Below are 12,784 nucleotides of genomic sequence, written 5' to 3' on the forward strand. Positions count from 1 at the left end.
CTATTTTAAATAGCAATGTGTACAGTCAATCCCAAACTCCTAGTCTATCCCTCCCTGCCATCCTTCCCCCCACATACAGCCCCTGTTAGCCATATGTCTGTTCTCTGTGAGTCTCTGTTTTATAAATAAGTTCATTTGTATGATTTTTTAGAAAAGATTCTCCATATAAGTGTTATCATAAGCTGTCTTTCTCAGAATTACCAACCACACAACCATGAATCACTGTGAATCACTGAATGTTGGGGTTCCCTGAAGATCCAATCACATACATGGCTTTGCAGGGGCTCTTATGAAAACAGATATCAGATCAGATTTTAAGCCAGCATTTGCTTAAAACTCATCAATGGCTTCCCTTAGGATCAAACCTGTGATCCTAAACTCGGTTTACAAGCTCTGTACAATCTCCGCAGCTGTTTAATCCATTTATTCATCAAATATTTATTGGATACCTACTTCGTATCAGATGACCTTCTAGGCACTGGAATACTGATGATGGACAAAGTGGATGACATTCCCCCTTTAGAACTGACCTGCCCCTCGCTAGTCCCTGCCAGCCCACTACCCTACCCCCTTCCCTCCCCACAGTTCCCAGGCTCTTCCTCCTGCTGGGAACACTGCACCTTGTTAAATCCTACTGACTTTTTGTTCAGTCACTCAGTCATGTCTGATTCTTTGTGACCCCATGGACTGTAGCACGCCAGGATTCCCTGTCCTTCATTATCTCCTGGAATTTTCTCAAACTCATGTCCATTGAGCCAGTGATGCCATCCAACCACCTCACCCTCTGTCACCCCCTTTCACCTCCTTCCCTCAGTCTTGCCCAGCATCAGGGTCTTTTCCCGTGAGTTGGCTCTTCTAATCAAGTGGCCAAAATATTGGAGTTTCAGCTTCCGTATCAGTTGTTCCAATGAATATTCAGGGTTGATTTCCTTTAGGATGGACTAGTTTGATCTCTTTGCTGTCCAAGGGACTCTCAAGAGTCTCCTCCAGCACCACAATTCAAAAGCATCAGATCTTTGGTGTTCAGCCTTCTTTATGGTCCAAATCTCACATCTGTACATAGCTACTAGAAAAACCATGGGTTTGACGATATGGATCTTTGTCATCGAAGTGTTATCTCTGCTTTGTAATACACTGTCTAGGTTTGCCATAGCTTTTCTTCAAAGTAGCACACATCTTTTAATTTCATGCAGATCTTGTTTTAAGCATTGTCTTCTTCAGGGAGACCTTTCTCTTTTCTTTCACAAGGTCAGATCCTGTCCTATCCACCCCATAGCCCCCTAACTTATTCATCATTTCCCTTTTTGTAAGTAATTGTTTTGCATCTGTATTTCCCTGTAGACCAGGGGTTGGCAAACCTTCTCTGAAATAGGCCAGATAATATTTTCAGCTCTTTGGGGCACGCAGTTCCTGTCCCAACTACTCATCTCTGCTTTATGGCAAGAAGGAAGCCATGGACAACAAATCAACAAATGTGCTTGTTGGCTAAATGAATGAACAAATATGCCTACATATGATCGTACTAAGTGAGGCTAAGTGAGAGAAAGACAAATATCGTATAATATCACTTATATGTGAAATCTAAAAATGATGATACAAATGAACTTATTTACAAAACAGAAATAGACTCATAGACATAAAAAACAAACCTATGATCACCAGAGGGGAAATGTAGTGGGGGGGGGGATAAATTAGAAGTTTGGAATTAGTACATACATACTCCTATATGGAAAATAGATAAACAACAAGGACCTACAGTGTAGCACAAGAAACTACTCAATGCCTTATAATAACCTATAATGGAAAAGAATCTGAAAGAGAATGCTGCTGCTAAGTCACTTCAGTCGTGTCCGACTCTGTGCGACCCCATAGATGGCAGCCCACCAGGCTCCTCCATCCCTGGGATTCTCCAGGCAAGAACACTGGAGTGGGTTGCCATCTCCTTCTCCAATGAATGAAAGTGAAGTCGCTCAGTCATGTCTGACTCATAGCGACGCTATGGACTGCAGCCTATAGGCTCCTCCGTCCATGGGATTTTCCAGGCAAGAGTACTAGAGTGGGGTGCCATTGCCTTCTCCCTGAAAGAATAGATTCATGTATATATGTAACTGAACCACTTTTCTGTACACCTGAAACTAATACAACATTGTAAGTCAACTATACTTCAATAAAGAAAGAGTTCCTAATTCAGAAAAAAAAAAAAACCTATATTTCAATCAGAAAGTTTAAAAAAAAAAGGAAGGGTAAAAATGAACAAATGTGTAAATATAGCAAGCCATTAAACTTCTGGTTTGCTGTTTTCACTGCTTTACACTTGATTAGATGTTGTCACTGAGGACTTCTTACTCTCTGGTCCTGAGATGTATTCTGCATGCACAGAAAAGCTCTGTGTTCCTCAAGTGATCCAGCTGCTATTAGGTAGATAAGAATATTTTATCCCCCCCTTGGCCCATAAGCATCAGGAGGATGGAAGTCATAAGATAAAACTACCTGAATGACTCGTCCACTGCCAGGCATAAGTGCATAAACATGGTAGTCAGCCTTCTCAGGAGAGTTGGCAGCTACCCATGCCCATCTGGGAAGGAGAAAGAGCCAGCCTCATGGCCAATTTATTTCTGAAATATGTTCCAATCTGTCATGTCTCAAAGGTTTAAGTTTTGAGCACCTCAAGGATGAACACTCTCTCACCTGGACTGAGAAATTATAACTTAACTAGAAGACAGTAGGTGGTAGTTAATCTCAGTGATGTTGAAACACATGTGCATTGCTTTCTCTGGCTTATTAGGATAGCTTCAGAAAAGCTGTGCTCCTCAAGTGATCCAGCTGGCTGTAGGTAAGATTAGAAGACTGCAGCCATTACAGGCTGATGAAGGATGACTGCTTTGTTCCAATGTTCAATTATGTCCACCTGACTTTAGAGACTCCACCCCAGCTGTCAAATCAAGCAGGATCCTGGGAAAGGTCTGGCTCATCCTGCCGTGTAGCCCTATTTTGTTCCAGCAGGCACTACACATTTCATCTCCAAACAGGCAGGAAACGAGGTCCTTGCAAGTTCCCATTCCTCTCGTTTCCACCACGACGTGCCTGTGCTGATTCTCCTGTCCTGAGAGACCCTCACCTCCTCCCTCAGCATTTCCCAGTCTTGGCTCTGTCTCATTCACTCCTCCAGCAGATCTTCGTGTGGCTTGCTCCTAAAGACTTCATTTAGTCCCCTCCAAGCCATCCGACCTTTTCGGTGACTCCTTCACTTCCCAGTCTGGAACTGCGGAAGTCTGGGACTCTTCATGGGCTGCCCTGACTTGTTCCCTAACTTCCCTGGTGGCGGATGGGCAAGCCGAAACGCGGGGAAAGCAACTTGACCTCTCGACGACTGAACTTGTGCACCATGACAAAGAAAGTTAGGAGTAGCTAATACATAAAGAAATTGTGCCTTCGAGAATTCCCATGTTTATTATCTGTCTGTCTGTCTTTCTGACTTCTGTGGCCACTGAGGCCTCAATCTTTTAATGTGATTTTTTTTCTGTCATGCACCACCTCACACACAGAGATGCTCGATATATCAAGAATTAAATCTTTGGCTCAGCTTTCTGGAATAAGCATGCCCAGAATGATTGATTGATTTGATTGACTGATTATCTCATTCCATCTTTTTTTGAGTTATAGTTGATTTACAATATAGTTTCAGGTGTATGACATAATGACTTGATGCTTTAATAGATTATACCACATTTAAAGTTATTATAGAATATTCTTTACATTCCCTGTGCTGTACATTACACCTTTGTATATTATTTATTTTATACATAGTAGTTTATGCCTCTTAATCACCTTTCCCTATCTTGCCCCTCCCGGCTGGTAACCACTAGTTTGTTCTCTGCATCTATGAGTTTATTTCTCTTTATATTCATTTGTTCCAGTTTTTTAGATTCCACATATAAAAGAGAAATTACAGTAGCTGTTTTCCTCTGACTTATTTTACTAAGCATAATACCCTCCAGGTCTACCCATGTGGTTGCAAATGGCAGATTTCATTATTTTTTAATACCAGAGTATTATTCCATTATATATATATATATATATATATATATATATATATATATATATATATAAAACACACACACACACATACACACACACACACACACTGTACATACATACGTTGGGGTACATATATCTTTTCAAAGCAATGTTTTGATTTTCTTCAGATAATTACTCCGGAGTGGAACTGCTGATCATACGGTTGTCCTGTTTTAAAATTTTCTGAGGCACCTTCATACCATTTCCACAGTGGCCACGCCAAGTGACACTCCCCAGATTTAAATTAAAATATTGGCCAATGCAGACAGGTCCTGATGCATTCTTTTCCTTGGGGAAGTAACTTAGTTCCCAGGCTTCTTCCAAACCCTTCTAAGCAAGATTTAGACATGAAAGAATTTTAAAATGATTCTTATAGTATCTATTCTTCAAGATAGTATTTTGACAATATTAAGGTAATATTTGAAAAATGAGCCACTGGACTTTCCTGGTGGTCCAGTGGTTAGGAATCCACCTGCAGATGAGAGGGCCACAGTTCCATCCCTGGTCCAGGAAGACTCCACATGCCCGGGACCGACTAAGCGCATTCACCACCATGACTGAGCCCATGGGGTGCTACCACTGACGCCTGTACACTCTAGGGCCTGTGCCCACAAGACAGCCCGCCACAGCGTGAAGCCCACACGCCGCAGCTAGAGAGTAACCCGCTAACCCCAACCAGAGAAAGCCCACATGGCAACAAAGGCTTGGCACAGCCAAAATGAAAACATTTGTTAAAATACTTCAAAAAATGCACCACCCAGTCTCATGGCATAACCCGATATAAGTTTATCTCTCACTCCTATGAAGTCCAATGGGCACTTATAGGAATCTGGAGGGGCGAACGGTGAGGACTGTGCTCCACGTGGCCACTCAGGTCACCAGGCTGAGCAAAGCTCTGCAGACTAGACTGGGTGGCTTCCAAGGTCACCACGGCCGTCAGCATTCAGATGGCAACAGGGCAAAGAGAGAACAAGACGGGTCAGGAGAGAGCCACAGGTCAGGCCCAGAAATGGCACGTTTCATTCCTACCAGTTTCACACTGACCAGAGCTCAGTCGCACAGTCACGCTTGTCGGCAACGGACGTGGGACTTGTAGCCCAGCTGTGAGAAAGAGGTGAGGGAAGTGGTTTGATGCTCACAGCCAGTCTCCCCTACAATGGACATTAGTGTGAAAATATTTGAAATATTCAAAAGGCCTAAGTGAGAGATAATAACAGCTATTATTTTTTGCAAGTGATCCTTTATTTTCTGTCCTTTTATTAAATAACTTGTCTTTTAAAAATATTTTTGTAGTACAGTGTGATGAGTATTACAATGGTATTATGCAGTGAGAACACCCAGCCTGGATCTTTTTAGGAAGTGAAGACAGAACTAGGTCTTAAACAGTGGATATTAGGCAGGCAAAGGTATAAAGCGCTGGCTTGAAGGAGGGGGGCAACAGAGGACATTCGAAAAAGGAGTAAATACCAAAAAAATTACAGGAATCTGTCAGCATGAGAGAAGGTTTGGAAGGGCATAAAAATCAGGATATCAGAATGTGAAATGAAAGCAGCTCACCTGTTTGTGACAAGATGATACGAGTTAGACTAGACTGAGACATAGGAGTTTGATAAAGCATTTCTAAACGTTTGTATCTGTAGCAGACTGTGATTAAAATACTCGTTTCTTAAAATCCCCAGCAACTTTAAGATATGAAGTACCCTTCCAGCTAAGGTAGAATTAGGTACTCTCATCTCTCTCGCTTCACCCCACTTTCATAAGCTTTGGAGCTGCATCATTCCTACAAATCTGTTAGATTTCAGCCAAATCTCACTGGCATTCCAAAGTATTTTAGAAGAGAAATAAATGGCAACTTTGAAATCAATAAGATTCTCAAATGTCTTAGAATAAAAATAGAGGATTCCACTGAGGAAAGCGCTGCTCTGAGTTTTACCTGCCACTATGAATGAAAGTTTATTATACAACACAACATACGGCATACACACACAGTAAGGGATATATACTCATCAGTCAGAACAGGGCACTCATTAACCAATCAGAGTGGATGCTCAGGAGAAATAACGGAGATGAATGTATCGTGAATACTAGATGAACACCCGTCCCTCCCACCTCCACCCGCCTCTCACCTGGTCTACAGTTCTTGTTGCTCTCTTGACTGGGGAGGAGAACTGATCTACTGGGATCCTCAGCTGCCAGTACTGGAAGACTCAAATTGAAGGAGATTAAAAATAAGATGTTGTTATTCTCACGTAATGAGAGTCTAGAGTTGGGAAGAGTCTCTAATTGGATGGTCCCTGGATTGGTTGCTTTGGTCCGTTAACTCTTGGTCATCAAGGATCAAGTCTTTCCATTTCCTCTTTCTACCATCTTTTGTGCGTAACTGTCTTCACCTGTGGCCACAAATGGTTGCTGCAATTCCAGATGACCCAAGCATCATGGTCTTTCTCAACTTCAGTATCTCGACAATGCCCCCCCGCTGCCCCGCCCCACCATGCCTCTAACCCCCACCTCTTTGTCCCCTCTCACATTTACTGCCTCCTCATGTGTCCTCAGTCTCTTGCTTCTCCCTACGTATAGGTACTGGCCAGGGCTCTATACATATTCTTTCTCTTCTTTCCCAAATATTTCTCTAAAAGCAGCATCATTCATTCTAGCAGTTTCCTTTATCATTGCACTCAGAAGATTTCAGGAGCATTTTACGAGTGTTTGCTCTGGGACAGGTCCTTTGCATTTATTACCTAATTTAATTTTCAAAATAAACAAGGGATATGAACTTGGGCAAATTCCGGGTGACGGTGAAAGACAGGGAAACCTGGTGTGCATTCATGGGGTCACGAAGAGTCAGACATGACTTGGCTACTGAACAACAACAGAAACCTTACTAGCTCCATTTTACACTGAAGGCATTTGAGAGCAAGAACAATTAAGCGACTTGCACCAAGTCTTACAGTCAGCAAGTGAAATGCCTGAATCCGAAGCAGGGCAGTCTCCCTGCCCCTGAGCCCTCCCAGCCATCAGGCCCTGCCTCCCTCCAAGACTGGCCTCAGACGTCCCTTTCTGGAAGCCACTCCTGATCACCCCATGTGATACAATCTCACCATTTGTGTCACTCTGATGACATTTCTTTTTGTTCAGTGTTATGATTATACTTTCTCTCCTCCGCCTGTCGCATTATGCCATCAAGTCTGGGGAAAAGAGGCTATATTTTTTATTTCTTATCCTCTCTAATAGTAGCCTGTTGTGCTGCACTCTGCTCAGTCCTGTCTGACTCTTTGCAGCCCACCAGGCTCCTCTGCCCATGGAATTTTCTGGGTAAGAATTCTGGATTAGGGTACCATTCTCTTCTCTTGGGGATCTTTCCAAGCCAGGGACTGAACCCCGGTCTCCTGCATTGCAAACAGATTGGTTTACTGCCTGAGCCCAGGAAAGCCCAATGTTAGCCTAGAACAGTGAAAAACAGGCAGCCAATAAGGGACCTGCTCATTTCCATCGTGGTAAAGAACCTGCCTGCCAATGAAGGAGACATTAGAGAAGCAGGTATTATCCCTGGGTTGGAAGGATCCCCTGGAGGAGGGCATGGCAACCCACTCCAGTATTCTTGCTTGTAGAATCCTACAGTCCCTGGAAGGCTACAGCTAATACGGTCACAAAGAGCTGGACACGACTGAAGCGACTTAGCACGCACAGCTCACATGCTTGTTTCCATCACCTGAAGGAAACGCAGGAAACAAACAGCCCACAGGGGGTCGCCGAGTCCCAAATGACCAGGCACTCTGGGAAAGGTAGCTCAGGATCTATTGGGGTTTCCAGTCACCCCACTCCAGTACTCTTGCCTGGAAAATTCCATGGACGGAGGAGCCTGGTAGGCTGCAGTCCATGGGGTCGCTAAGAGTCAGACACGACCAAGCGACTTCACTTTCACTTTTCACTTTCATGCATTGGAGAAGGAAAGGGCAACCCACTCCAGTGTTCTTGCCTGGAGAATCCCAGGGACGGGGGACCCTGATGGGCTGCCGTCTATGAGGCCGCACAGATTCGGACATGACTGAAGCGACTTAGCAGTAGCAGCAGCAGTACAGAATGATACTTTGGTATCTTGCAAAACCCCTATTCCTCATTCATTTTTCACTTAACGGATTTAGAATCTGTTGATAATTTCTGCCTGAATCAATTATTTCTTTAAGAGTTGTGGAATAAAACGTACATTGCTGATTACCTTCTTCAGTGATCAACTTCCAATTTTCTCTAAGTATTTTCATAATCTTAAATGTGCTCTTTGACATGTAAAAGATTGAAAGTCCAAAATTTTCAGTGTCATAGTTCATTGTAACGGAAGAGTGGCTAATTTTCCATTTCTGTTTGTCTTTTCAGCAAAACGGAAATTCAAATTTTTACAAGCCATTTGTGGAATCCTTTGAGGAAGCACCTCTTCATGTTATGGTTTTCACTTACTTGGGATATGGAATTGGAACACTGTTTGGCTATCTCAGGGACTTTCTGAGGAACTCAGGAATAGAAAAATGCAATGCAGCCGTGGAGAGAGAAGAGCAAAAGGTATGCACGAGCAGCTCCTGAGTCTTTGTCAATGCCAATTCTTCCCTGAAGTATGCTCCCAAGTGGTAATGCATGTACAGATCCTGAAAAGAGTGATATGCTCAGCAACTACTCAAGGCAAATGCTATTCCCCTGAACCCCGTAAACCCCCCAAAGTTATCCATGTATTCATGGACTTGTTTTCTTTACAATATTTATTGAGCAATTACTAGTTGCCAGGCTGCCGTCTATGGGGTCGCACAGAGTCGGACACAACTGAAGCGACTTAGCAGCAGCAGCAGCAGCAGCAGCAGCAGCAGGCTAAACTAAGGGTTTCCATGTACATTATCATAAATATAATTTTTAAAACAATCCCATGAGATAGATTTCAAAAGAGCATTTTAAAGGTGAAAAATCAAAATCAGAAAGTGAGGGCATGAGTGGGACTGTATTCTGGTCTTCTAGTTGTAAGCTGAGTATTATTTATATTCTATTCTGGACTAGGAAAGTGTGTTTGAGTGACATGTGGTCAGGGTTTCACTTAGATCAGAGTTTCTCAACTTTGGCACTATTGACGTTTCGAGATGGATAATCCTTTGATGTGGGAGGCATTGCAGGATTTTTAACAGCATCCCTGACCTTGACCTGCAAGATGTAGTTAGAACTCTCCCACATCCTTGTGACAATCAAAAATATCTCCAGACATTGCCAAATGCCTCACCAAGTGGAATATCACCCTCAGTGTAGACCACTGATCTGGATACTTTCAATGGCGAATGTATAAATGTCTACAGCATCTCCTTTTCACATAAAGCTAACAGGACAACTTGGAAACTATTCAGAAATCTGTGAAGAGCCTGTGTCCTTTTACCATGTTTTCCAAAATTGGTTCAAAGGATATATGATGCCATGAATCTCTTTTTCCCTAAAACTTGCTTTAAAATATACAGTTGTGGCCACAGATTATTCCACATGATGGAGCCTTGAACATATCTAAGTATAGCATCATTGACACATGTAATAGGAGAATCTCAAATCCTATAACTTACTGACCAGTACCCACAGTAAGCTAAGCTCTTATTATAGAAACATAACCATGAACAGGTCATGTAGAACACTTATTTTGGAATTACCAAATTGGAATTAAGTTAAGCCTACCTTCAGGGGGAAATCAGGCCCAGTTTGACTGTTGAACTCTCTCTTACATTAGCAAGGACTAAGTCGTATGTTCTACAGCAACTGCATGTGAACTATGTTGCTTCAGTCGCGTCGGACTCTGTGCAACCCCATGGACTGTTGCTGGCCAGGCTCCTCTGTCCATGGGGTTCTCCAGGCAAGAATACTGGAGTGGGTTGCCATGTCTTCCTCCAGGGAATCTTCCTGACCCAGGAATCGAACCCACATCTCATGCCTCCTGCATTGGCAGGCGAGTTCTTTACCACTAGTGCCACCTGGGAAGCCCCTATACCGAGTAATGGGGACTAATAGAGAAGAAAATATAGGTCCTTCCAGCAGAGAATTTGAAGTCTGGTATGCAAAAAAAGACTCATGAGCAAAACAAACGATAAAAAGCGATGATGGGGAGGAAGTTGATATGGGAAACAGGGATCTGTGTCCTGCGCTTCTCTTAGGAATTTAGGAAGGCATTATGCTGGGACTTAGTGGTGAGCAGGTATTTGCCTATTGAGCAAGGTACAAAGGAAGACACTCTCTAAGAGAGCTGCAAGCAAGTCAGATTCATTTGGAGTTTGTATTTTGTGCCAGGCACTGTACAACAGTCTGGAAACATAAGAATAACTAAGGCAGATAATGGTTTTGGAGAGCTAACCACAAAAGAAGCAATTGCAGTGGAATTTGATAAGAGGTACCATTGAGGTTAGCAGATGACATCAGGGAGGCAAAGAATAGAAGCATTTAACCTGGGCTTGGTGTTCAGTGAAGCCTGCTGGGGGGAAGAGAAACTTAAATTCAGTCTTTAGAAGACTGAAGAGTAAGTAATAAGGCAACGAGTGCAGCAAGATGAGCTGGAAGGAGTCTTCAAGGAAAGGAAACATGGTGTGAAGTGGCCCAGAGATAAGAGAAAACATTGAACATTCAAGGAACCAAGGAATTCTAATGATCAGAATGTTGTGAGAGTGGGATTATGTGGGGAGAAAGATTGCTTGAGAGGCAAGCAGAGACCTTACTATAAGGGGTTTTTATAAGCCATACACATTTGTTATAAGAACAATGGGAAGGCATTGAAGGATTTCAGGCAGAGGAATGCAGATTAGCAGATTAGAAAGATCATGTTCACTGCAATGTAAAAAACGGATTGCAGGAGGACAACGCAGGGACCAAAAAAAGAAAAAAAATCCAATTAAGAGGCTGAGGCAGAAGTCCAGGTTGATAAAAAATCTAGATGATACCTTGGGCTGGGCCCAGGTTAGTGATAGCTCATGAGAGACAAGCCAAGAGATGCTTAAGGGTTGGAATCAGGACTACCCCACCAGCAAAAAAGAACGAAATCATTCCATTTGCAGTAGCATGGATGGACCTAAAATCTACCATAGTAAGTGAAGTAAGCTGGACAAATATCATAATGTACGCTTCCCTGGTGGCTCAGAGGTTAAAGCGTCTACCTCTAATATGGGAGACTTGGGTTTGATCCCTGGGTCGGGAAGATCCCCTGGAGAAGGAAATGGCAACCCACTCCAGTATTCTTGCCTGGAGAAGCCCATGGACGGAGGAGCCTGGTGGGCTACAGTCCATGGGGTCGCAAAGAGTTGGACATGACTGAGTGACTTAACTAACTAACTAATGGAGAATCTAAGCAAATAATACAAATGAACTTATTTACAAACAGAAATAGACTCACAGACATAAAAAACAAATTTATGGTTACCAAAGGGGAAATGGAGAGTGGAGGGATAACAGAGGAGTTTGGGATTATCAGATATACACTATTGCATATAAACTAGGTAAATGACAAGGACCTACTCCATAGCACGGGGAAGTATTAATATAGTCAACATCTTGTAATAATCTATAATGGAAAAAATCTGAAAAGGAATATTGATCTAATTAGATAGATAGATCTGTATCTATTCTGTATAACTGGATTGCTTTGCTATCAACCTGAAACTAAACAACATTGTAAATCAACTGTACTTCAATTAAAAAAAAAAGAGATAGAGTTAGGGATGATCGATTTGACTTGGGGAATTACAGAGATGTGCAAATCAAAGCCCACACTTGGTCTACGACTTGGGCAACTGGATATAAAGAAGGCAGTATCACATATTGAGATGGGGAATTGCGAAGGAAGATGAAGGTGGAGGGGAAGGTGATCAATTCACTTTGAAACAAGCTGAGTTGAAAGAATTGACAGCTAGATAGAGAGGTCTAGACCTCAGAGAAAAGTCTGAGATGGATATTGTAGCATCTTCAGTATATCTGGAGCATATTAAATTAATCAAACCCATAGGAGTGGATGCGATCTCCCAGGGAAGGTCTATGGAAGAGAAAAAGACAAAGGGTGTGAAGAGGACAGAGAACTTTAGAGAATGTTATAAGTGGCAGAGATGGAATTCCAACTCAAGACTAGAAGCAATGAGACAATAAAAATCCTTATAATAGTCTAGGAAGGAGATAATATGTGCTTGAGTTGAGGAAGAGACAGATGGAATGAAGAAAAGGAAGCTGGTTATAAAGATATTTAGGAGGTATAATCAACAAGTCTTGGTTGCTGAGTATATGGAAAATAAGACAGAGGAGGAAACCAGGATAATCTCAAATTTATTCTTTGGTCAGCTACAAGAATGGCAGTGGCACACTCGTCACTTGAGGACTGAGTTAGTAATACTAAGTGAAAAGATTAAAAAGGAAAAAAAAAAGCAAAATCTCTCTCCAAAAGAGCCCTAAAAAAATCTCAGACCCAGAGCACCTGCTATCTCAACAGACTTGATTAATAATCAAGACACTAAGGAGGAAAAAAGACAACCCAGACAGATACAAGGTTTCAATATTTTGCTTCAGTTCTTCTTTTAACCCTTTAAAGGCAACTTTAGAGTTGAATTGCAATGTATTAAAGAGTCGGACAGGACTGAGCGACTTCCCTTTCACTTTTCACTTTCATGCATTGGAGAAGGAAATGGCAGTCCACTCCAGTGTCCTTGCCTGGAGAATCCCAGGG

The 12,784-nt window shown here is 42.5% G+C and overlaps 1 protein-coding gene across 1 annotated transcript in view; it reads left to right on the plus strand.

Annotated features, from left to right (window-relative positions):
• SPTLC3 (serine palmitoyltransferase long chain base subunit 3) overlaps window positions 1-12,784 on the plus strand; it is a 143,058-nt gene that overhangs the window by 15,501 nt on the left and 114,773 nt on the right. Inside the window, exon 2 of the mRNA XM_069547112.1 lies at window positions 8,449-8,631. Within this exon, the coding sequence (XP_069403213.1) occupies window positions 8,449-8,631 (183 nt within the window). The remainder of the gene's footprint in view (window positions 1-8,448; window positions 8,632-12,784) is intronic.

This window comes from Ovis canadensis, chromosome 13 (assembly GCF_042477335.2).
Source record: "Ovis canadensis isolate MfBH-ARS-UI-01 breed Bighorn chromosome 13, ARS-UI_OviCan_v2, whole genome shotgun sequence".
In the NCBI taxonomy this organism is placed as follows: Eukaryota; Metazoa; Chordata; class Mammalia; order Artiodactyla; family Bovidae; genus Ovis; species Ovis canadensis.